The following is a 26,076-nucleotide window of genomic DNA, read 5'->3' on the forward strand; positions in this document are numbered from 1 at the left end:
GCCAGTTAGTGGTTGAAGTGGATGCCTCGGACTCAGGGATAGGAGCTGTGCTTTCCCAGAGCGGGAAGACCGATAAGGTCCTTCACCCGTGTGCCTATTTTTCCCGCAGGTTGACCCCGGCCGAACGGAACTATGACGTCGGCAATCGAGAACTCCTTGCGGTGAAAGAGGCTCTTGAAGAGTGGAGACATCTGTTGGAGGGAACATCCGTGCCATTCACGGTTTTCACTGACCACCGGAACCTGGAGTATATCAGGACCGCCAAGCGGCTGAACCCCAGGCAAGCCCGCTGGTCACTGTTCTTCGGCCGTTTTGACTTCCGGATCACCTACCGTCCCGGGACCAAGAACCAGAGATCGGATGCCTTGTCCCGGGTACATGAAGATGAAGTCAAAACGGAGTTGTCGGATCCACCGGAACCCATCATCCCGGAGTCCACTATCGTGGCCACCCTCACCTGGGACGTAGAGAGAACCGTCCGGGAGGCCCTGGCACGAAGCCCGGACCCCGGAACTGGGCCGAAGAACAGACTTTACGTCCCACCAGAAGCTAGGGCTGCAGTCCTGGACTTCTGTCACGGCTCTAAGCTCTCCTGTCATCCAGGGGTGCGAAGAACCGTGGCAGTTGTCCGGCAGCGCTTCTGGTGGGCGTCCCTAGAGGCCGACGTCCGGGATTATATCCAGGCCTGCACCACCTGCGCCAGGGGCAAGGCTGACCATCGTAGGGCTTCGGGTCTGCTTCAGCCGCTGCCCGTGCCCCATCGCCCCTGGTCCCACATCGGCCTGGATTTTGTCACGGGTCTCCCGCCGTCCCAGGGCAACACCACCATCCTCACGATAGTGGACCGATTCTCCAAGGCGGCCCACTTCGTGGCCCTCCCGAAGCTCCCGACGGCCCAGGAGACAGCGGACCTCCTGGTTCACCACGTCGTCCGGCTGCATGGGATCCCAACAGACATTGTCTCAGATCGCGGTCCCCAGTTCTCCTCCCACGTCTGGAGGAGCTTCTGCAGGGAACTGGGGGCCACGGTGATGTCTCTCATCCGGGTACCATCCCCAGACCACGGGCAAGCAGAACGGGCCAATCAGGAGATGGAGCAGGCCCTGCGTTGCGTGACAGCCGCGCACCACCGGCGGCCTGGAGTACCCATCTGGCCTGGATCGAGTATGCCCATAACAGCCAGGGTGTCGTCAGCCACCGCCTCTCCCCTTTCGAGGTATGTCTGGGGTACCAACCGCCTTTGTTTCCAGTGGTTGAGGGAGAGGTCGGTGTGCCCTCGGTCCAGGCCCACCTACGAAGTGCCGTCGGGTGTGGCGTGCCGCCCGTTCTGCCTTGCTGAGGGCCCGGATGAGGTCAAAGGCCCATGCAGGACCGTCGGCGGACCCCGGCCCCTGCGTATCGGCCAGGGCAGGAGGTGTGGTTGTCGACAAGGACATCCCCCTCAAAGGGACCTCCCCCAAGTTACAGGACCGTTACATCGGTCCCCCTCAAAATCCAGAAGGTCATCAGTCCAGCCGCAGTGAGGCTTCAGCTGCCGGCCTCACTGCGGATCCATCCTGTATTTCACGTGTCCCGAATCAAACCACATCACACCTCACCCCTCTGTACTCCGGGTCCGGCACCGCCTCCTGCCCGGATCATCGATGGCGAGCCGGCTTGGACTGTGCGCCGGCTTTTGGATGTCCGTAGGATGGGCCGGGGCTTCCAGTATTTGGTGGACTGGGAGGGGTACGGACCTGAAGAAAGCTCCTGGGTGAAGAGGAGCTTCATTCTGGACCCGGCCCTCCTGGCCGATTTCTACCGCCGCCACCCGGACAAGCCTGGTCGGGCGCCAGGAGGCGCCCGTTGAGGGGGGGGTCCTGTTGTGTGGGCTGCTGAAGAGGAGGTACTGCTGGCCCACCACCACCAGAGGGCACCCTGCCTGGAGTGCGGGCTCCAGGCACCAGAGGGCGCTGCCGCCTCACAGGAGCAGCCGGGGTGACAGCTGACACTCATCACCTGTGACAGCTGTCACCACTCATCTGATCTGCATCGGTATATCAGCAAGACGTCATCTCCACCTCTTTGCCGAGATATCGTTCTACCTGGAAGGTAATATTCTCAGCTGACTGCTTGACAGTAACCTTTTGTGATTTTGTGAGTGATAACAGACCTTTTTCCAACGAGAGGTGGAGGTAGCTTTCCTGCCGTGCGGATTACTGGGTGCAAACGCGCCCACCTTTAATTGTGTTTTTGTTCCTCGCCAGCAGTACCAGGTCCGACACGCGGAGGCAGTGGCCACCTGGGAATTCGGGACTTGGCGGCTCCAGTATTCCCGGGGTCTGGTGGCAGAGGAAATCGTGTGGTTCCGGTTCTGCTTTGGACAGGTGTCTCCTATCTTCGAGCCTGCCCACACGACACCTTTGTGAATTGATTCTGATCTATTGTTGTAATCTGTTGTATTTGTTGTGCACATTCACAACAGTAAAGTGTTGTTATTTGACCTACTCCATTGTCCGTTCCTTTGCGCCCCCTGTTGTGGGTCCGTGTACCGACACTTTCCCAACAGTTTAGATGTGATAAGGTGACATTAGTGCAGGGATTTGTAAACGAGTTGTTATTGCACATGATTTGTGGACATATTAATATTGCACGTGATTTGTGGACATATTAATGCATGTGGTTATTTCACAGTGTTATTGTACAGTCTGACAGCAGCAGGGAGGAGCGACCTGTGGTATCGTTCCTGTCTTGCACTGAGGGTGCCTCGTCTGTCACTGAACGAGCTGTTCAGCTCCACTACAGTCCGGTGCAGAGGTGAGGATGGATTTGAACTTGGCTAACACCTCCTATCAGCCACCTCCTCCAGAGAGTCCAGAGGACAGCCCAGGACAGAGCTGGACTTCCTGACCAGCTTATTCAGTCTCTTTCTCTCCCCCTCTGTGCTGCCCGGGGCCCAACAGACGACAGCATAGAGGAGAGCAGAGGCTACAACAGAGTCATAGAAGGTCTTAAGCAGAGGCCTGCTCACTCCAAAGGATCTCAGTCTCCTCAGGAGGTGGAGGCGACTCTGGCTTTTTTTGTACAGGGCGTCGGTGTTGTTGAGGTGAACACCCAGGTATTTGAAACTGTCCACAGTCTCTATGTCCTCCTGCTGGATGTTCACCGGTGGGTGAGGTGGTGGTTTCCTCCTGAAGTCGATCACCATGTCCTTTGTCTTACTGGTGTTGAGACACAAGTGGTTGCGCTCACACCAGTCCACGAAGTCTGTGATGACAGACCAGTACTCCAGTTCGTTCCCCTCAGACACGCGACCCACAATGGCGGAGTCATCAGAGAACTTCTGGAGGTGGCAGCTGTCCGTGTTGTAGTTGAAGTCTGAGGTGTAGAGGGTGAAGAAGAAAGGCGAGAGGACGGTGCCCTGGGGGGCCCCAGTGCTGCACCTTACCACTTCAGACTGACAGCCGCGCAGCCGCACGTACTGCGGGTGGTCAGTGAGGTAGTCGATGGTCCAGGCGGCGAGATGTCCATCCACACCTGCGTCCTCCAGCTTCCTCCACAGCAGCGCCGGTCTGATAGTGTTGAAAGTGCTGGAGAAATCAAAGTGGTTGTGGCAAAGAAAGTGGCTGTGTGTTTAAAGCCGCGATAGAAATAACGCCAGTGAAGCTGCGAGAAGGAGCACAGAGCTGCCCAGGAACACAGAACGAGAGCACGCAAAAGAGTGATTTTGCAGACATGACACAAATTAAAAGTTGTATCATGGTGACTGTAAGCCGTGGAAGAAATAAAGATTTTTTCTTGTGTGTGGTCACAGAGAGCTGGGTGAATGCACAGAATGGCTGCATTTGATTCTGGAACACAGGTGAACCGCAGTGTGGTGCACACCGGCCAGTGTCATGACAAAGTAATTATCCCCCTCAGAATTTGTATCCGGGAGCGAGCACTCACTCAGTGTAACGTCTTTTCTTGGACTGCATTTAAAAAATGTGACAACATCTTGAATGGATGTTGTGAATTGAGAACCCACACTTTAAAAGGACCGGGTGGGGGAGGGCTGGAGGTTTGGACCAAACCCATGCCTAAACATGCACCAATGCTGCGTTATCATGGTGCTACATGGATCATATTTGGCTTGACATGGATCATATGCGATAACACGAGCCACTCGAGGCTGGATGGAGCTCAAATGACAGGTTTGTCGTGGCTCACTAGAGGCTGATACCTGGCACATGTGAGGTACAGAGAGGCACATAGAGGCGCCATAGTAGTGTATGCGTGATGGCTTAAAACGTGGATCATTCTTCAAATAATCGCTGACACACCAGTGCGTGGTTCATTATTCTTGGCTTATTATTCGGTGGGACTGAGGCTTAAAAATAAATGATGCACAGCAGAAAACACAAGGGAAGCACTTCATAAGAGGAAAGCAATGACGGATTGTAGGAAAAGTGTTGCCCTCTGCTGTGCATCTAGGGTTGGGGCTGATGCGATCCCGGATCGGTATCGGGTTCTGATACCGACGTAATACGCGGATCAGAATTTCCCGATCCAACCTGCGGGATTTTCTGATACCGAAGACAAACCACGTCTGCTTTCTCTCTGCTCTGTTTACTGCTGCGTGGGAAGAGAGGAGGGGGAGGTTTCTGAGTTGAAGCCGAGCTGTTTCTTCCGCGCACCGCAGCCAAGAGTTTTAAGCCACCAGTAACAGCAAATTTCTGCCCGGCTCTCTGAATTGCAACTGAAAAATCAGCCGCTTCAACGTCCCGATGCTGTGAAATGCTTTAACAGCAGCTCAGAGCACACCCGAGGAGGACAGCCGAACAGAGATTCACTTTCTCTCCGCTGAACGGGAAAAACTCCATCAAAATCCCACAGCATTTATGCAGAGTTACTCGCGTGAGTGCCGCTGATGATGCATTTAGAATTTTACAGTTTATTTTACAGTTGAAAAGCTTTGTGTTTCCTCAGCAGGAACACGGCGAGCGAGGGAGGTAGAGAGAGAGGGGGAGGGAGAGCAAGGGACAGAGAGAGAGGGAGAGAGGACTTTTTTTTTGCTCCAACACTTGCTTTGACAATGTTTCAATTGAAATTGAATTGAGAGAGAGACAGAGACTTAATTTTTAATTTTTAGTGTAACACTTGCTTTGACAGTGTAAACATATGTTTCCCATGTCAACAAAGCTCCATTGAAATTGAGAAGGAGAGGGAGAGAGACAGGGAGAGAGAGAGAGAGAGAGGGAGAAAGACGGACAGAGAGGACTTAATTTTTACTCTTAACACTTGCTTTGACAATGTAAACATATGTCTCCCATATCAATAAAGCTCCATTGAAATTGAAACTTGAGAAGGAGAGACAGACAGACAGAAAGAGAGTGCTGTCTTTTCTCTTTAAGTCTATAAAAATAAGGCTGTAAAAGTCTCTAAAAAATAAAAGTACTTAATTGTTTCACCAAAACATCATCTTAGATACGTCTTATGGCAAATTGTAGCTGAACTTTCAGGTCTCCTTTTTAAGAAAATCCTCATATAAAATCAACAATAATGATAATAATATTAAAGCAAACAGCTCTGGTATTGGATCGGAAAAGTATCGGTTCGGCAGATATCCAAATTCAAGTATCGGGATCGGATCGTAAGTGAAAAATGTGGGATCGGTGCATCCCCTAAGGCATCAGTGATTTTTTTTTTTTTTTTTTTTTTTTTTCTCCACACACAAGCATGATGCGAACCATTAATGTGCACCCCTGGTTATAAGCCATGACTTTCTGGGATGTGTATCGTGAAATGAGAATGGCGCTTAACTTGCCAGACCCATACGGCTAGCTGAGTTTAATGTAACTATAGTCTATTAGAGATTCAGTTTTTGCAGTTTCATAGAATGACTATTCTAAAACACTGAGAAAATCATATTGTGAATCGCATCGAATCATAAGTAGAATGTATTGTTGTATCCATAGTTTTTAAACTACAATATTGTTTTCCCAAGACAGGATTGTTTTTTTTTTTTTTTTTTTTTAAGAAATGTAGACAAATGTTTTGTTTGTTACTCTCACATCTTTTCTTTTCATCATACAGCTTTTTGGCATATATAGTTGGAGAAAATGATAAACAACAACAACAAAAACTTGTGCTGAAAATGTTCCTTATTACAATTGTCCAAAGCTCGAGAATGATGCATTTGATGTTATCAAATGTTAACATATTTTATTGGATGAATTTAAATTTAGAAATGGCAATATTATTATTATTAACTGACTTGCATGCTGTTGGCTTTTTGTTGTTTCTCTGTAGAATTGTGACTCCAGTGAGCAAGTTGATCTTTCGCGTTTGGAGCCACCACACATTGAAGTCAGACATCCTGCTGGGAAGAGCCACACTGGACATCAGTGAGACCTTAAAAGCTAACGACTTAAAGTGTGAGTTTACAAGGTTTTCTTTTTGCTGCAAGTGAATATCGTAACTGTTATTCCATAACAAAATTTTGGAATTTTAGTTATTTTATTGCTTTTACCCACAGGAACAAGATGTAATCTTAGCAGAGCACGGTTCTGTCTTTGATTGTATTGTTATTTCAACCTTCCGTATGAAAAATAATTAATTCTGTTGTCCCAGGACTTGACTTTGAGTAATATTTCCAGGGTCTAGTAGATGATTCCCTCTGATTATTAGGTGGGATAATATGAAGTTGCATCTTTGCAGCTATTATACACACGCTTGTGCAGTGTGCACACTCATGTAGTGTTGTGAAAGTGCATATCAGCCTGTACTTGTGGGAATATTTCATGGGGCTTCAGGAAAATTAATAACCGTGTACACTGCTGATGAAGTTTTATTGAATTTTTTTCTGAACTTATGGGTTTGTCTGTGCGAATATCATGGCTTCTGTTAGACCTGATGATACTGCAAAAACCATGTGACATCAGTCTGGTCTTTATTCTTTGTCAGAGCTTCTTGCAACCACCCTATTCTCCCTATTGAGGTTTCAAATCGTGCAAAATCTAGTAGAGTTCAGCGCTCAGTGAGAAATGCAATGCATTGAGAAATGTGTTGAGCTTGGTGCTTTCAAGGCTGCAATTTAACCGCTGCGCACAGACAGCATTAACGTCGCAACATAAAATTCTTTGTATATTATACCTAAAACTCTTGTGAATATATTATCTGGGTTTTTAGATGTTTTTATTGTTTGTTTTATGTAAACATGCAAGAAGCTCAGGTTGTTTCTCCGTTATTTTCAGTAGGATTTGTTGTGAGCTACGATCACTTCCTGTTCATGACGTTCTCGGGGAAAGTGACGCTTGCTCTTTAACGTCTTGCTTATTGTCCTTTACAACACTGTTTATCATGTTTATTAAATTCCACGCAGGTTAAATGTAGCAGACACGGAATATTTGTAATATTTGTAATATTTGTTTTGTTTTCAGGGTCTCATGCAGCAGTCTCTTATTAACGTGATGAAAAGCATAAAAAAATTACATTTGGTAGACTAGTGTTCATTTGCAATTGTTATCATGTGGTTTCTCCATGTTGTTTAGACTGCAGTGACTCTGGCGCCCAAGGGATTATGGGATATCTCAATAAGGCAAATAGCTTACATCACTTGTTTTACCTTTTAGACTTTGGCTTTGCAGGGATGTTAGGGTGGTCATGGGGGAGTTTTTCCGTGACCTTTGCACATTCTAACCGCTTGTGTGTCACCTACTCAGTGTATGAGGTGGTGCAGACCCTGCAGCTGTTTTCTGACAAGGGCCCCCCGGATGTTGTAGGTGATCTGTCAGTCTGCCTGGATGGCTTGCAGGTAGACCCAGAAACGTTTGCTTCTGCAGAGAGGAATCTCGGTAAGGAATCACACCGTGATGATAACAGGAGGATTGTAACAGCAAACTTACTACATCAGTAACTAAAGTAGGGATATCCTGAAGTTTTTTCTTCTCCTAATTCTGCTTCTGTTGACTGGTTAAAATATTCCTGATACCACATGTTTTGCCCCCATCTCTCTGTGAAGACACACAGTAGGAATAATTTTTCTGTGTGGATGGTAACCTGCATACAGTGAGGCAAATAAGTATTTGAACCACTGTCGATTTTGCAAGGTTTACCACCTACAAAGAATGGAGAGGTCTGTAAGTTTTATCATAGGTACACTTCAACTATGAGAGACAGAATAAAAAAATCAGAAAATCACATTGTATGATTTTTAAATAAGTAATTTCTATTTTATTGCATGAAATAAGTATTTGATCCACTAGAAAAACAGAGCTTAATATTTGGTACAGAAACCTTTGTTTGCAGTTACAGAGCTCAGACGTTTCCTGTTGTTCTTGATCAAAATTTAGCAAATTTAGCAAATACAAGAGATTCTTGCATCCCTTTGCATAGTGTTTTTGTCCAGAATTATTAATTACAGAGGACTGGTTGTTTTTTATGTTTTGTTTTTAATTCCTTGTTATTTTATGTAATGATGTCAGCTTTCTCTGTCCTCTTAGCTGCTGCACCAAATGTGAATGCGACACAGAATGGAGACACTGGCAACAGGTCTAAAAGCTTTTCTTGTTAACTTGTAGGTCTTTACATGAATTTTTGTTGTTGTTGTGTGAGCTTGTCCCAGAGTTTCTCCGGAGCAAACGATTATATGAATTGAATTTTGCGTGTTTACTTGTAGAATGATTGGCCTGTATTTGTTTGTATTTTTTGTCTCCAGGTCAAGCAGAGACACGTCTCCCTCCAGCGACTCGGAGGAATGGGTTATTGTGTCAAATGATCGTGTAGATAATGGTACGAGTTCTCGGTCAACAGGTGGCACTGCTGCCTCCCGTCCTTCCAGACTAGCCACACCTTCTAATACACCTCGCAGACCTGCAGCCTCCCCGAGTAGGAAAAGCACAAGATAAACCATTTCACACAATAGATTGCTGTCATTTCAGTTTAACCAGACTGTGGATTTTTCTTCATGTGCAAAAATATGTTCTATTTAATGTCATAACTGAAAGCACAGCAAGGATACCTCTTCATCATTTTCCTCTGCCTTTCTCTCTTTACTACCTTCCTTTCAGCTTCTTCTAGCAGTTCCTCTCCCAGTGAGCTGAGCGAAGGTCCAACCTCAGACAGGACTTCCCAGGCATCAGGATGTTCTGATCAGCAGGACGATTCCGCTGCAAGAACAGCAACAGCACATTCCTCACAGGCCACCAGTGGCCCCAAACCCGGACCCTCTTCTTCAGCAGCTTTGACCATATCCACTCCCAGAATTCCTGCGATAAACAACAGCCCTTTGCCACATGGGTAAAAAGCAGCACACTACACTGTTGCAATCCTCGAGGTACTTTTGATTGGTAACTTGTTATACTGCAAAGTTGTCCTTTTCAAAAACGTTTGAAGATAAGTATAGATTAGGGCTGCGCAGTATGACCTAAAATTCATATTGCGGTATAAATTGAATCCCTTCATGGTAACAGTATATATATCATGATATAAACTTAAGTGTAACAATTATAATGTGTTTCTGAATGGGTTACTTAGCAAAGGTAAATTGAGCAAAATAAAAATGAACAACAAAAAAATGAAAACAGCTATAATGTAATTTTGAAAACATTTATTTTGCAGATCTCAAAACTAATGGTACAGTTTGCTGGAAGGTACATCTAAGATGCAAGGCTAGATCTCAAGGGGTTTATCCTTTCAAGTTAAATAAATAAAATTTGATGTTTTGGTGAAATAATTAAATAAATTTATGGTCAGCGGCTGAAGTTTCATTTCTTGAACACTAGATGGCACACCCGCTCTGAATACATGAAGCGCTTTTAGGACGGTCAATTCCTCATTTACGAAACTCAACACAAATCCACCAAAACATTTTATCAATCAATCAATCAATCAATTTTTTTATATAGTGCCAAATCACAACAAACAGTTGCCCCAAGGCGCTTTATATTGTAAGGCAAGGCCATACAATAATTATGTAAAACCCCAACGGTCAAAAAGACCCCCTGTGAGCAAGCACTTGGCTACAGTGGGACGGAAAAACTCCCTTTTAACAGGAAGAAACCTCCAGCAGAACCAGGCTCAGGGAGGGGCAGTCTTCTGCTGGGACTGGTTGGGGCTGAGGGAGAGAACCAGGAAAAAGACATGCTGTGGAGGGGAGCAGAGATCGATCACTAATGATTAAATGCAGAGTGGTGCATACAGAGCAAAAAGAGAAAGAAAACAGTGCATCATGGGAACCCCCCAGCAGTCTACGTCTATAGCAGCATAACTAAGGGATGGTTCAGGGTCACCTGATCCAGCCCTAACTATAAGCTTTAGCAAAAAGGAAAGTTTTAAGCCTAATCTTAAAAGTAGAGAGGGTGTCTGTCTCCCTGATCTGAATTGGGAGCTGGTTCCACAGGAGAGGAGCCTGAAAGCTGAAGGCTCTGCCTCCCATTCTACTCTTACAAACCCTAGGAACTACAAGTAAGCCTGCAGTCTGAGAGCGAAGCGCTCTATTGGGGTGATATGGTACTACGAGGTCCCTAAGATAAGATGGGACCTGATTATTCAAAACCTTATAAGTAAGAAGAAGAATTTTAAATTCTATTCTAGAATTACAGGAAGCCAATGAAGAGAGGCCAATATGGGTGAGATATGCTCTCTCCTTCTAGTCCCCGTCAGTACTCTAGCCTGCAGCATTTTGAATTAACTGAAGGCTTTTTAGGGAACTTTTAGGACAACCTGATAATAATGAATTACAATAGTCCAGCCTAGAGGAAATAAATGCATGAATTAGTTTTTCAGCATCACTCTGAGACAAGACCTTTCTGATTTTAGAGATATTGCGTAAATGCAAAAAAGCAGTCCTACATATTGTTTAATATGCGCTTTGAATGACATATCCTGATCAAAATGACTCCAAGATTTCTCACAGTATTACTAGAGGTCAGGGTAATGCCATCCAGAGTAAGGATCTGGTTAGACACCATGTTTCTAAGATTTGTGGGGCCAAGTACAATAACTTCAGTTTTATCTGAGTTTAAAAGCAGGAAATTAGAGGTCATCCATGTTTTTATGTCTGTAAGACAATCCTGCAGTTTAGCTAATTGGTGTGTGTCCTCTGGCTTCATGGATAGATAAAGCTGGGTATCATCTGCGTAACAATGAAAATTTAAGCAATACCGTCTAATAATACTGCCTAAGGGAAGCATGTATAAAGTGAATAAAATTGGTCCTAGCACAGAACCTTGTGGAACTCCATAATTAACTTTAGTCTGTGAAGAAGATTCCCCATTTACATGAACAAATTGTAATCTATTAGACAAATATGATTCAAACCACCGCAGCGCAGTGCCTTTAATACCTATGGCATGCTCTAATCTCTGTAATAAAATTTTATGGTCAACAGTATCAAAAGCAGCACTGAGGTCTAACAGAACAAGCACAGAGATGAGTCCACTGTCCGAGGCCATAAGAAGATCATTTGTAACCTTCACTAATGCTGTTTCTGTACTATGATGAATTCTAAAACCTGACTGAAACTCTTCAAATAGACCATTCCTCTGCAGATGATCAGTTAGCTGTTTTACAACTACCCTTTCAAGAATTTTTGAGAGAAAAGGAAGGTTGGAGATTGGCCTATAATTAGCTAAGATAGCTGGGTCAAGTGATGGCTTTTTAAGTAATGGTTTAATTACTGCCACCTTAAAAGCCTGTGGTACATAGCCAACTAACAAAGATAGATTGATCATATTTAAGATCGAAGCATTAAATAATGGTAGGGCTTCCTTGAGCAGCCTGGTAGGAATGGGGTCTAATAAACATGTTGATGGTTTGGATGAAGTAACTGTAAATTGACGTTATCTGGCTGATTTTGTCTTTCTAATCCGGTTAAAAAACCCTTGCGTTTTTTAACGTGGAGCTTTCTCAAATGTTTTATTCAGGTTGTGACGGAGCCTCCGCCTTCCCCCAGTGCGTCGGCCGAAATAAATAAACCATGGCCTTGCAAATATCAGTGACAGAACAGGCGTCTCACAAACTTACATGAACAGCAGTGAGAGTCAGTCACCTCATCTCAGAACACCCCTCTCTGACAGCAAACTGGTTCACACACACACAGCCGCTTCACAGAGGAGTTTTCCTGGATCAGAAAACTCTGCGACCGTTATCGTTATTAGTTCGTGGAGTCCAAATCTCTACCATTGGCCAAAATGATACCGTGTACCAGATAAACTGGCTATACCACGCAGGCATAGTATTGGTTTCTGATTCTTTTAATATGTACCAAATCAGATTGAGAGACAAAAAATATAACCAAGACATCCTTATACACCTGTGTCCCTCTGCAGGTGGGAGCAAAGGGTGGACCCGAATGGACGTGTCTACTATGTGGATCACGTTGAGAAAAAAACAACCTGGGACAGACCAGAGCCTCTGCCTACAGGGTACAGAATCACTTCATTTCTCTGTGAATTGTTTTGACGTTATAAGAAGCTCATTTGAGGACTAATAGTTGTTTTGCAAGAAAATACAAATTTAAAAAAAATGTACACTGCAAAAAGTCTGAAGAACTTTGAATAAATGTGTTCCTTAATCAGTGTGTCTGTAAATATGAAATAAAAAAAATTCCAAAATGTTATTTTACTTGCCACTAACAAACGTTAAATGAAATGTTGGTAAATTTTGTTTGTTTTTACTAAATAATCAATTCAAATAACACACATTTTCAGATTATAAAAGCCTGATTTCCATATGGAGTATAAGTTTCAGTTTCTTTTTATTTATTTATTTTTTTACTAGTTTGGGGCTATAATTATTAAAAAATACTTGAAACATTTGTATGTAATGAATCTAGAATATAGAAAAATTTTGTCTTTCTGGTGAAAATATTGAACACTTTCATGATATTCTAGTTTTTCAGATGTGCCTGTAGAACTGGAGTTGTGTCAGGAAGAGTAAGTGGTGTAAATCTTGTACCAAATCCTCGTGCAGATTTCTTTAAAATCTGAAATCCTTAAATACAACCACAGACTCTATGAATTCTAACATACTTGTATCTTGTAGTAATCATAGTGTGTTAATTACATAGTATGAAATACTTTTTCTAAAGGCTGACTGCATTCAAGTTTTCTGAGGTACTTTTATATTTTATGCTTGATGTCAGATGTGGATTTAAACCAACAAAAGACTGGGATGACCTGTATTTCTGCTCTTTGTTAATGATGTTATGGTGGAGTCTGTAGAAACTACACTGTCAGCTTCCTTTTTATTCTTTTGCCATTGCGTAGGTGGGAGCGCAGGGTTGACCCAATGGGCAGGGTGTATTACGTCGACCACATAACGAGGACAACCACGTGGCAACGCCCCACCCAGGAGTCAGTGCGTAACTATGAGGAGTGGCAGCACCAGCGCAGCCAGCTGCAGGGAGCCATGCAGCAGTTTAACCAGAGGTTCATTTATGGGGTGAGAATACTCACTAATGTGCTGTTGTTACGGAGTCATGCTTGAAAATATTGAAAAAATGTATTTCTGTTGTGTTGTACTGTAGAACTCATTATTTATGTCTCCACATGTAAAACGTGAAATACACTTTCTTACACATCATCGCCTGACACCACCTATATATCGTCAAGCCCAAGGTAGAACTTCTCCAAGTTCTTAAGAGACCTTGTGTACTAAGTATCACCTTGATACAGGAAGTCTATGATAATGTTCACAAGGTTTCAGAGACTCTGCCCCCTGGTGGCCACAGTTACATTTGAATCATGATCAACGTCATGTTTGAGGTTGATCAAACATGACACTTTGGACCCTGTTTCACCTTGTTATATGAAGTCTTTGACAAGATCTCACGTGCATATCAGCTGCACGGACACACTCAGGCTCACACACAGACTGAACAACCCAATTGCACGCCATTTTGTGATAGCATCACAAAAAGTAAATTAACCTATTAGTTTGTGATACCATCACAAAATGTGCCACATTTTCGTGACGGTATTGTTAGATAATATCTGTGCTAATTCCTTATTCTGTGTTAGTTATCAGTGGTTTGTCTGTCATTTGTTTAGACGTTTCTGAGAAATATAAGAGTTAAGTTTCACTTCCATCATATGTGCAAGTTTCAGAAACAGGGAGAGCTCCCCCTGTTGGTGAGAGCCAGTAACATTAGAAATGTGAGACTAAACCACACCCACTGTGACGCCCACAAGGTATAAAAAGTGTTGTATGACTCATTTTAGGGGGCTTTCACAAGATGGACACTGTCTGTGAGGGTCCCAGGCCTGGTTTTATCATGAATTTTAATAAATCCAAAATGAGGAATACAGTGGTTTGCTTTTTGTAAGGGGCAGTAAATTACAAAAAAAACCAGGGTAGAAATTACAGTATCACCAATTTATTTCATGATGGTATCATGAAATGCGGGGGCGGGGGGTCTGTAGGGGTTAGGGGTAGGGAAATAGAAAAAAAAAATAGAACTAAATAAATAAATAGAAATAGTAAAATAAAAAAAAATATGGGAGCATGAAAAAAGCATGAGACTGGGCTGCAACTGAACAGTTCCTAGACCTGCTCTGCCTTTTGTTACATCAGTTAAACAAAGAAAAAGTTGTCATCATCTTGAGGGCTTCCCAGCATAAGAACCACTTCTCCCAAATGTCGAAGGCACTGTTATTATTTTTTTAAGTTTACATGCATGGCAAATATTACATTGCATGGATTTTAGAGCTGCATCTATTATTTTCTTTGTTGAATAATATATGACCTATTTTTAATGTTAATTGATTAATCACATAAAGTGGTAAAACAAAAAAGATAGTTATTCCAACAATAGTGTAACAGTCTGACACCAGTAGAATGATTTTAAAAAAGAGATTATTTTAATGTCAGTTATTTCATCAAGCAACAAGCTAATCATTTCAACACTAATGGGTTTATTGTCTTGTCTCACCCACCAGGATTAGGGTTTTGTAATCTATGTGTCTGTGCATAACTTTAAAGTAGGACTGCAGCTAATGATTATATTTTAATCGATTGATGGAATATTTTCTTGATTAATAAATTCAGTTGTTAGGTCCATAAAATGCCAGAAAATATTAAAAAATGTCAATCATTGTTTTCCAGAGCCCATGATGATACACTTTATTGCTAGCTAAGAGTAAAGAATCTTGCCAAACAAACCAGAAAGTATTCCCATTTAAGAATGTGAAATCAGAATATTTGGATATTTTAAAATGGAAGAAGATAGCAGTTAATCAAAATAGGTATTGATTAATTTAATAGTCAATTAATAATCAATTTATGGTTGCACCTCCACCCAAAGCTATTGAGCCAGTTGACAAGAAAATAAGACCCAAGATAAGCTCAGGCTTTTATGTCTGTATTTTTATTTTTTTTTTATTTGATTCCGATCTCCATTAATCAGTGGCGGCCACAGCTAGCCAAAAAGTTAGCTTCGATAACCATTAATCCGATAACTGAAAAGTTGTAATTCATGACGCTAAACCGATAAACTGCTAAAAAATGTATCTTTATTACAGATAACCGATAACTTTTCGTATTGATTTGGACGCGGCCACATCAGATTACACTGTTGGCTTCTGATAAACCAGTTTCACTTTACTTTTCACTGCTGGGTAAATTCAAGGATCAGAAACTCATAAAAACGCACAAAAAATGAATGAATAAAAAATATAACCACAAACACTGTCATCATCTTTCAAAAGCAGTAAAACACAGTATTAGAAGTCACAGTTTATCTCGGAATTAGATACACAAACTAAAAAGCTGCTGCTTTTTTCACGTTTTGAACCCTGCAGCTTAATCAACCGAAATGCATCCATTAATGCATTGTTTGGCAGAGTAAAAGACACGTTAGTAAATATAAATTCTTACCTGTTAGTTTCAGTGGGATTCATCTGAATAAATAAAGCGTCCTTTTTTAATCCAAAATGGTGTCTAAACGGTGAAGAAAAGTCCCTCTGTACACATCTGCGCCGTGAGAGCTCCTCTCCCCCATCGAGTCTTGGCGATTCAATTATCCTGTCATGCCAGAAAGAAATAACATAAAATAATGTTAAAATTAGTCCGTTTTGTTTGTGTCGAGCGGACAATAACAGTGTAACGTCCAAAGTGAACCTGAACTACACTGATCCAACTACAGTGCTCCCTGCATCGACCGGCCAATCACGTCAAACACACAACAGACGGACTAAAATGTGTGATTTTAGGGTTTACAAACGTTTTTTTACTGTTAAACTGCTCACTTTACCAGCAAAATAAATGTTAGTGGACTGAAAGTTATCAGAATTAAATTTATCGGAAGATAATTGGGCCGATGCTGGTTTTAAAACTTATCTGAAAAGCTAATCCGCTAGCAAAAACATTACCTTCAATAATTAACTGTTATCGGATTAGCTGAACTGTGCCCACCGCTGCCATTAATACACCTCATCCTGGAATAGCATAAGAGACGAACATCCCCTTACGGGTGTCTACCAATCTGCACTAAATCCATCTGGTTCTAGTGGACAGAAATAGGTTTTTTGGCCTCAGACTGAGTTAGACAGACTTTCCAACATGCAAGGTGTAATTACCTCTCTGAAGAAATGTTGAAAATTGGAGATGCATTAATGCGTTGCATTCTGCTTGCCTTGCTCGGTCATGAATGCTATACGGTTTAGTAGAGTCAGTAAGTTTCTTTGTATTATTGGCCTCAACATCATGCAGTTAATCTTCTCATTCAGCTCCAAGACCAGTTAGCATCCACGGCCAATAAGGAGTTTGACCCGCTGGGACCTCTGCCACATGGTTGGGGTAAATATCTCTAATTATCATTCAGCATCTCTCTCTTTTATTCTCGCCGTCATTACTTGAATTAAAGTTAAATTTGGGTTTCTCTGTAGAAACATGTCTGTCAAATCAATAGTGAAAATGTAATGAGCCTGTGTGTAAAACGTAATGGAGTTCGGCAACTAACAATGTATTAACTCAATCATTTTAATCATAGAGAAGAGAACAGACACGAATGGAAGAGTGTATTTTGTTCATCATCCGACAAGAGCCACACAGTGGGAGGACCCCAGGACACAAGGGTGGGTGTGTAGACCTGTGTGTGCCATGTGTGTTTCTTTGTCTTTAGTGCCTTTCAAATATGCATCGACTGAGTCAAAAGAGTGTCACCTTCACTCACTCAGACCACTTTATAAAATAGTCTCTAAGACAAAAGTTCAACTTGCGAGCTGTGGACATAGTTAGCATCAGTTATGTTTGACACGTCTCAATAATAATAATAATTAGTATTGATAATGCAGTTACTGTGATTGCATTTGTGTCACACCCATGCTTCAGCACTGTCTATGCTCCAGAATTTCCTTCCTCACTGCAGCTAAAGAACACTTTAATTTGATAAGAATACTTTGTTCAGTAAACATAAATAAATTCATACATCTGCTTGTGTGTAGATAAATACATCAGCTACGGTTTTCAACAACAATGACAACAAAATGACTGAACGTTCAATTGAGTTTAAAAATAACTGAGACGAGTTATTTTTAGTCCGACTTTTGCCTTCTTTTGGAGTGTACTTGTGAGATTCTGGGAGTAATATGAGCTGTGATCATTTCATGTACAAGCTGAAGCTAATGACATTTAACTTTACTTAATAAGCTGCTGCTTTTGAAGAAATGGCGTATAATTACATAATGTTTGTTTCTTTTTCCACTGTGTAAATTGATTATTTTGAATATGCTGTGTATTGTTCAGGCTGCTGAATGATAAGCCTCTGCCAGAGGGTTGGGAGATGAGGTTCACTGTGGATGGTATTCCCTACTATGTAGACCACAACAGGCGAACTACGACCTACATCGACCCTCGAACAGGCAAATCCTCACTGTGAGTTGTACAGTGTTGCTGTTCACGCTATCAGAAATGAACACAGACTTCAAAACGTTTGCCTTTTCCAAAACTGATCTCAGACCAAACAGTTCGGCCGTGCGTGTCCTAAACCACCTGAGAAAAGTGTAAAATAGTAGAAGTAATTGTAATTATTAAGATACTGTAGGAGTAAATGAACTGCATTTATATAGCGCTTTTCCATCTGCATCAGACGCTCAAAGCGCTTTACAGTAATGCCTCACATTCACCCCGATGTCAGGGTGCTGCCATACAAGGCGCTCACTACACACCAGGATCAATATGGGATTAAAGACCTAGCCCAAGGGCCCTTAGCTCTAGCTTTGTTGTAAGAAAGTGGACGTTTTCATTCATATAAAAGTTGTTACTACATTTTTAAAATTTCTCCAACATTTAAATATATCATGTGTTAAGTGTCAAATCAGGGAACCATAGTGAATATGTTGTTCAGTGGTCATATTGCCTCAAGAAACTGAATTATAACATTGAGCATAATGGAACATACATGAGTATATAGTATGTATATATTTCTTGCTATCAATCACCTCAGCAGGTGATTTCATTGACGATCAGGTCTTTATGTTCAGGGGAGAAGCTCAACAGCAACCCACCTGCTGAGGTGATTGGCTGCAGTGTCTTGGCATGCGTTGTCCACCCCTGGTATATACAGCTATGCTCAAAAGTTTACATACCCTGGCAGAATTTTTGTTTTTTTGGCCGTTCAGAGAATATGAATGATAACACAAAACTTTTTTTTTTCACTCATGGTTAGTAGTTGGGTGAAGCTAGTGTGCCTAGATGAAGAGATTGGTCTCAACTCAGAACATGACACCATTTTGGTTCCAACTGCGTTGAACTACTGAATGAACCTTTTATGTTTTCAACATTTTTTTTAATCATTTAACCACATACAGCAACACATCCAGGTACAGGTGCTATCAAAATAAATATAAAAATAGTTAAGCTATCAAATTTACATAAATTTACAATTTATGGTGATTTATTGAATTAATTTAAAGCCAGATTTATGCAGCTGCAGCTCTGTAACTCTTGACATGCGTGACAGTTTGAAGTTCTCTGGATTTGCTTTATTCTGGACTAATTTGACCCTCAAAAAGCTTTTCTTTCTACAATCATCACCTCCAAATCAAAGTTAAGCTGTACATTTTCCTCTTTTACCGACTTTGTGCTGTAAATGTGCGGACTTTTCTGATTCTTTTGTAATCAGCACGCACTGTAAAAAATTTTATAATATGATGGCAGATGAAGGATTGAAAGCATCAAAGTGTCAAATCACAGCCAGCTGTGATTTGACACTTTGATGCTTTCATTGCGCACCCTGCGGTCTGCCGCAGGGTCCAAGTCTGAGCACAGTGTGAAAAAAAATAAATAAATAAACGGTCGGAGTTTTAATCATGGAAATGACTCCAATCCCACATGTGAGGGGTTTAATACGATCGGACGGGACATTTTATTTGTTGTGATCGAAAATCCGTTGTACAAAATCTGTTGTACACAATGTTTATTACATGGAAAACAATACAAAAACTTTGGGACTTTTTTTGTCCGGTGACTGTGAATATCTGGTTTATACGACGATGGTATAGGTGAGTTTTACTGTACATGGGACTGAACAATAAATTTACCTCTCACAACTTTGATGATGAAGTCGCTTCCATCCCACACAGCTGACTTTATTTTCCCAAATTTTTGTTCTGTTCGGATCTGAAGGGAATCTATACATCTTGAAGCCCTTGTTGTGTCTGTTTGTGCCTCCAAATGCACAACAACCCGGTGTTTTTGGTGAATAAATAAATAAAATAGCTGGATTTACATGCAGACAGATTGACAGCGAACGCTATTTTGAACCCAAGATGGCATCATGAGTCACGTGATCAATTTTTTTCGACTCATCATGTCACCACTCCATCTCGGCACATTACGTGACGCCATTTATTGTCAAACAACTTTGTTTACTCTTTTTAAATCATAATGACAACAGAAACTACCCAAATGACCCCGGTCAAAGGTTTTATAAATACAAAGCTTGCACTGTGCACATTTTCTCCAATCACAGCCACATAAGCCTATAACCTCTTCTGGGTTGTCTGTGTGTCTTGGTGGCTTTCCTCACTCTTCTTCTTGCACAGTCACTCTGTTTTTGAGAACTGTCTACTCCATGCAGAATTACCATAGAGTGCCATACTGTTTATATTTCTTCATAATTGATGTAAATAAAGTCCAAGACACATTCAGTGGCAGCTTTACCATCAGAGAGCCTTGTCCACAACTACCACAAAAAACGCCAAGCTGTTATTGATGTTAAAGGGGGCAACACAGTATTAAGAACAGGGGTATGTAAACTTTTGATCAGGGTCATTTGGGTAATTTCTGTTGCCATTATGATTTAAAAAGTGTAAACACAGTTGTTTGACAATAAATGACTTCACCCAACCACTAACCATGAGTGAAATAAAAGTTTATGTGTTATCATTCATATTCTCTGAGAAATGGGCAAGAAAATGAAAAATTCTGTCAGGATATGTAAACCTTTAAACACAACTGTATACATACATAGTAAATGCACTTTCCCAGTATGGATATCTGTAATGAGATGCACATAGAGTACATTCTTTAAATGAATGGAAATTCTTCTGTTCTTTCCTGCAGCGAAAATGGGCCACAGATAACCTATGTCAGGGACTTTAAAGCCAAAGTGCAATACTTCAGGTTCTGGTGTCAGGTATGTGCAATTTGAACAATGTTGATGTACAGCATTCCAAAATGCCAAAAACTAATGTATGTATGTCATTTCAGCAATTAGCGATGCCTCAGCACGTTAAGATTACAGTCTCGCGGAAAACCTTGTTTGAGGATTCATTCCAGCAGGTGATCATGTCATATATTGTCTTTTTTTCTGCATAACTGCATCATCTTTATCATACTTGATGTGTTTTCCTTTGTCTGCTTTCAAAGATCATGAGCTTCCACCCTCAAGATCTGAAGAGGAGACTGTGGATCATTTTTCCCGGAGAAGAAGGTTTGGACTACGGAGGTGTGGCAAGGTGAATTCAGCAGAACTCTTTTGTATTATGATTCATGTTCATTATAAGTCCTAAGGTGTGTGTCACTTCTTTGGCATCAACTTTGACCCTTATGACAAGGCCTGTACAAAGAACAAATGAACAAAAAACATTCCTTCGATTCTATGAAAAGTTAAGATCTGAATGTGTCACTCAGCCTGATACTCCACCCTGAATTTTGTTTGCTTTGTGGTTGCATTTCCAGAGAATGGTTCTTCTTGCTTTCTCATGAGGTGTTGAACCCCATGTACTGTCTTTTCGAGTATGCTGGCAAGGACAACTACTGCCTACAGATTAACCCAGCCTCCTACATCAACCCTGATCACCTCAAATACTTCAAGTTTATAGGACGCTTCATTGCCATGGTATCTGCATTATCAGAACATTACAACATTTTAACGTAATGATGTGAATAGTTTGGCCCATTAGGTTGATCATGTTTTTGTAGCCTCTTGTCTGTTGTCTTGTTTATGTGTCATTTGTCAGTGTCAGATAAGAAAAACAGGGCAGAGTTTACGTTGTGCCAAATCTTGAATATAAAACGGTACAAGTACTGATCAGTTTTCTTAGTGTTCTGATGGAATCCACCCCAAGTCTGCTGAGAAATAGTGACAAAATATTTAGGGGAAGAGCATGGCAAAGGAGGAAGGAGACAAGCAAAAATAAAATACTCAGTGGAAAATGCACCATTCAGGTGTGTCTTGTATAGTTTGGTTCACAACATGCACACACACTTGTACACACAACAAAATGGAATTGCCAACAATTAATGAAATACAAGTAAAAAGTAGTGGAAAAATACAAATTAGCATTTTACTGCTTCACCTCAGGAAGCTTTGGTGGCTGCTTTCCACCCACTTTGATGGATTGCAGGCAGGAAACCTATGATTTGAGTCCACTCTCTAAACACTAGTGCACCATCCATCTCACCCCTGGTCTTAGAATGATAGTTAACCGATTGGTGTAATTCATGTTATGCCCAAAAACACAACCAGATTACTTGCTGTGTGAATAGCATACTTGAGATGAGCACACCCCATATGTATTGCGCCATCATATGCATCATCAAGAGAGGGACCTCTATCTCTGTTTTTATTTATTTGTTTATTTATTTTTACAGTGACATGATGGCTTACATTTCTCCTTTGTAGGCCTTGTTCCACGGCAAGTTCATCGACACGGGTTTCTCCCTTCCCTTCTACAAGCGTATCCTGAACAAACCGCTGGCTCTGAAAGACCTGGAGTCCATTGATCCAGAGTTCTACAATTCACTTATCTGGATCAAGTAGGTAGTAGGACACAAGTCTCAACATCCAGATAAAATCCAGAAATTCTGGTAAATTGACATGCATATGTTGTGTTAATGGGGGGGGGGGGGGGGGGTGGAATGAGTCATGATATAAAGGACAGTAAATGTAACCTCAAATGGCATGTTGTTCATCTGCACTGGTGCACACTAATTTATTTTATGTTAAATTGAGTCATTTGTAAGAAGTTGAAAACCATTTGGATTTCCACCTCTGGTGTCTTTTTTGTGGGAATTATTTGAGTTAACTTTGCAGATAGTAAGGTTACAGTTTATCTCCTGACAGCAAGCTGTCTTAGTGGTTAGCACTGTTGCCTCGCAGCAAGAAGGTCATGGAATCAGTTCCCACCTGTGGCCTTCTGTGTGGAGTTTGCATGTTCTCCCCATGTTTGAGTGCTTTTCCTCCGGGTGCTCCGGTGTCCTCCCAGATTTAAAGACATGCAGGTCAGGTGAATTGGAAACTTTAGAATTGCCCAGGTCTCCCTTTCAAAAAAGATCTCGATCTCAGTTGGACAAACCTGATTAAATAAAGCTTAAATTAAAATTAAATCTACAAGTACAGACATGTTTGTAACTTAGTCTTGATCATTACTTTAAGTAACATTCAGCATCAACAAAGAAACAAGCTTCAATCATAAAATTGCAGTTGCACAAATTATCCAAGAACAAGACGAACATCTTTCAGTGTGTGTCTTTATCTTGTTTGTCTGCACAACCTTGCTGATCAAATACAGCACATTCTGTTGCTACATGCAATACAGTATGAAAATAGATGGACATTCAAATAGAATTTTGAGGATTGTGTACCCTTGAGTGATGTATGATTGCTCTGAAAACTTTCTGGGATTTTGTTTTTGTTGTTTTTGTTATTGTCTCTCTGTGGCCTGAAGGGACAATAACATAGAAGAGTGCTGTTTGGAAATGTTCTTCTCAGTCGACAAGGAGATCCTCGGGGAGATCACCACCCACGAGCTGAAACCAGATGGAGGGAACATTCTAGTAACGGAGGAGAATAAAGAAGAATACATCAGGTGCAGTGCAGCAGAATTTTACAATCTTGCATTTGTCCAAAAAAATGTAAATGTAAAAATTTCCTGTGTGTGTGTATATATATATATATATATATATATATATATATATATATATATATATATATATATATATATATATATACGAGGTCTGTCCAAAAAGTATCAGACCTTTTTATTTTTTTTCAAAAACCATATGGATTTGAATCATGTGTGCTTGCATGAGCCAACCTTGAACCTTCATGCGCATGCGTGATTTTTTTTCACGCCCGTCGGTTGCATCATTCGCCTGTGAGCAGGCTTTGTGTGAGCACTGGTCCTCCCCTCTCGTTGGATTTTCATTGCGAGGTGGAACGATTTGGAGCTTTGCTGCATCAAATTTTTCCAGAAACTGTGAGAGACAGCCAGGTGGAAACCATTCTCAGACGATCTTGGAGGTGAACATGCTGGATGTGGAGGTCCTGGGCTGGTGTGGTTACACATGGTCTGCGGTTGTGAGGCTGGTTGGATGTACTGCCAAATTCTCTGAAACGCCTTTGGAGACGGCTTATGGTAGAGAAATGAACATTCAATACACGAGCAACAGCTCTGGTTGACATTCCTGCTGTCAGCATGCCAATTGCACGCTCCCTCAAATCTTGCGACATCTGTGGCATTGTGCTGTGTGATAAAACTGCACCTTTCAGAGTGGCCTTTTATTGTGGGCAGGCTGAAAAGTTCTAAGGCTCACTATAATGCAGTTAATGCATTACTCCTTCATGGGGAGCCTTAGAACTTTTCAGCCTACCCTCGTATATGGGTGATTCTTTAACTACGTGCACTATTGGCCTTGTAAATGTAATTTCCACCACACCATTGCCTTACAATATAAAGCACCTTGGGGCAACTGTTTGTTGTGATTTGGCGCTATATACATGTGCTCTGATGTCACTGTTTATCTTCATAGAAACTACCCAAACAATCTTTCATACAAACTGTTTAGTGGGACATTACAGTGTTGTGGTGGAAATTACGGCAATAGTGTGGGACAACTACATTTTGTTTAAAAAAATCACAACAGTTGTATGACATTGAATATCCCAGTTATGTTTTGATTATTTTACTGATATTTTATTCAGAGATATTTTAAAACATTTAAAAAACGTTTCTTTACCATTCATTTTTATCATTGAAGAGCAAAAGTCTGGGTGTGGGACAAGCACAAAACGGCAATATTTGCATATAATGATGCTGAAAAAAGGTGAAAAAGTCATCATAGACTACTAGAACAAATTTCTTAACACACTTTCATTGTAAAGATAACTATAAAAGTGTGAAATTTCCCCTTTTTTCTGTTTTTCATACAATATGATCAAAGGACATAATAAGAATCTCCCATATATATATATATATATATATATATATATATATATATATATATATATAATACAATAATCTAAATTTTCGGGGTCCACAAATCGACCGTGAGTAAAACCGAATTGCGAGTTACACATAAACGAGTGTTAACTGGGTTCACATGTATATGCGCACACACAGGAGAAATTTTCCATTTATATAATATAATAATAATAATAATAATAATACATTTTATTTGTAACGCACTTTACATTCCATGGAATCTCAAAGTGCTATATACAGTGAGGCAAATAAGTATTTGACCGCTGTCAATTTTTCAAGTTTTCCCAACTACAAAGAATGGAGAGGTCTGTAATTTTATTGTGGGTAAACTTCAACTGTGAGAGACAGAATCTAAAAAAACAAACAAACAAAAAAAAAACTATTAGAAAATCACAGTGTATGATTTTTAAATAATTAATTGGCATTTTATTTCATGAAATAAGTATTTGATCACCTAACAACCAGCAAGAATTCTGGCTCTCACAGACCTGTTAGTTTTTCTTCAAAAAGCCCTCCTATTCTGCACTCTTGTGTTAATTGCACCTGTTTGAACTTGTTACCTGCATAAAAGACACCTGTCTACACACTCAATCAATCACACTCCAACCTATCCACAGTGGTCAAGACCAAAGAGCTGTCTAAGGACACCAGGGACAAAATTGTAGACCTGCACAAGGCTGAGATCAGCTACAGGACCAAATCACAACATAAGTAGCCCCAGGGCGCTTCACAAGAGTAAGGTCTATCCTTATTCACCCCCACCAAGCATATAGGCAACAGTGATAAGGAAAAATTTCCTTGGGCATTTCTAAGGAAGAAACCTCAGCAGCTCAGACTCAAAGGGGTGACCAACTGATTTAGATTCAAACAAACATTAATTCTCGGCATGCACATTGACAGAGTGACAGATAGGATGCTAATGGTATTGCTGGCAGCTAGCCATTTGCTTCACTAACAATTCAATCAATTCAGTTCAATTTAATCAGCTTATAAAGCGCCAAATCACAACAAAAGCTGCCTCAAGGCGCCTCACACAGAACAATTCAACATAAAAAAAATCAAATACATAATTAAAAACAGAAGTAAAGAATAAAACAGATAAAAAAAAATCAACTATTCATACGAAAGAGAATAAAAATAGGTTTTAAGTCTTAACTTAAAAATGTCCACGGACTCCGACTGCCTCACGGTCGCAGGAAGACCATTCCACAGAGTGGGTGCACGATAAGAAAAAACTCTTTGACCCGCTGACTACTTCTTCATCCTGGGAACACAGAGAAGTCCTGCATCCTGCGACCGCAAAGCCCGGGCCGGCACGTAGGGTTCCACCAGATCGGCCAGATGAGACCGCGCCAGTCCATCATCAATTTTATAAGTCAATAACAAAACCTTAAAATCTGCTCTC

The 26,076-nt window shown here is 41.3% G+C and overlaps 1 protein-coding gene across 2 annotated transcripts in view; it reads left to right on the forward strand.

Annotated features, from left to right (window-relative positions):
• The window catches only part of LOC117506550 (E3 ubiquitin-protein ligase Itchy-like), a 61,713-nt gene that overhangs the window by 15,191 nt on the left and 20,446 nt on the right, over positions 1-26,076 (forward strand). Inside the window, exons 4-19 of one of the 2 annotated variants that reach the window (XM_034166057.1) lie at positions 6,271-6,395; positions 7,683-7,814; positions 8,463-8,511; positions 8,678-8,847; positions 9,030-9,258; positions 12,291-12,386; positions 13,230-13,404; positions 16,689-16,758; positions 16,952-17,036; positions 17,707-17,835; positions 20,527-20,599; positions 20,674-20,745; positions 20,833-20,921; positions 21,145-21,304; positions 22,091-22,224; positions 23,136-23,276. In XM_034166057.1, the coding sequence (XP_034021948.1) occupies positions 6,271-6,395; positions 7,683-7,814; positions 8,463-8,511; positions 8,678-8,847; positions 9,030-9,258; positions 12,291-12,386; positions 13,230-13,404; positions 16,689-16,758; positions 16,952-17,036; positions 17,707-17,835; positions 20,527-20,599; positions 20,674-20,745; positions 20,833-20,921; positions 21,145-21,304; positions 22,091-22,224; positions 23,136-23,276 (1,929 nt within the window). The remainder of the gene's footprint in view (positions 1-6,270; positions 6,396-7,682; positions 7,815-8,462; positions 8,512-8,677; positions 8,848-9,029; positions 9,259-12,290; positions 12,387-13,229; positions 13,405-16,688; positions 16,759-16,951; positions 17,037-17,706; positions 17,836-20,526; positions 20,600-20,673; positions 20,746-20,832; positions 20,922-21,144; positions 21,305-22,090; positions 22,225-23,135; positions 23,277-26,076) is intronic. The other variant, XM_034166058.1, reaches the window with a different exon arrangement.

The sequence above is a fragment of the Thalassophryne amazonica genome, chromosome 3, assembly GCF_902500255.1.
Source record: "Thalassophryne amazonica chromosome 3, fThaAma1.1, whole genome shotgun sequence".
NCBI lineage: Eukaryota > Metazoa > Chordata > Actinopteri > Batrachoidiformes > Batrachoididae > Thalassophryne > Thalassophryne amazonica.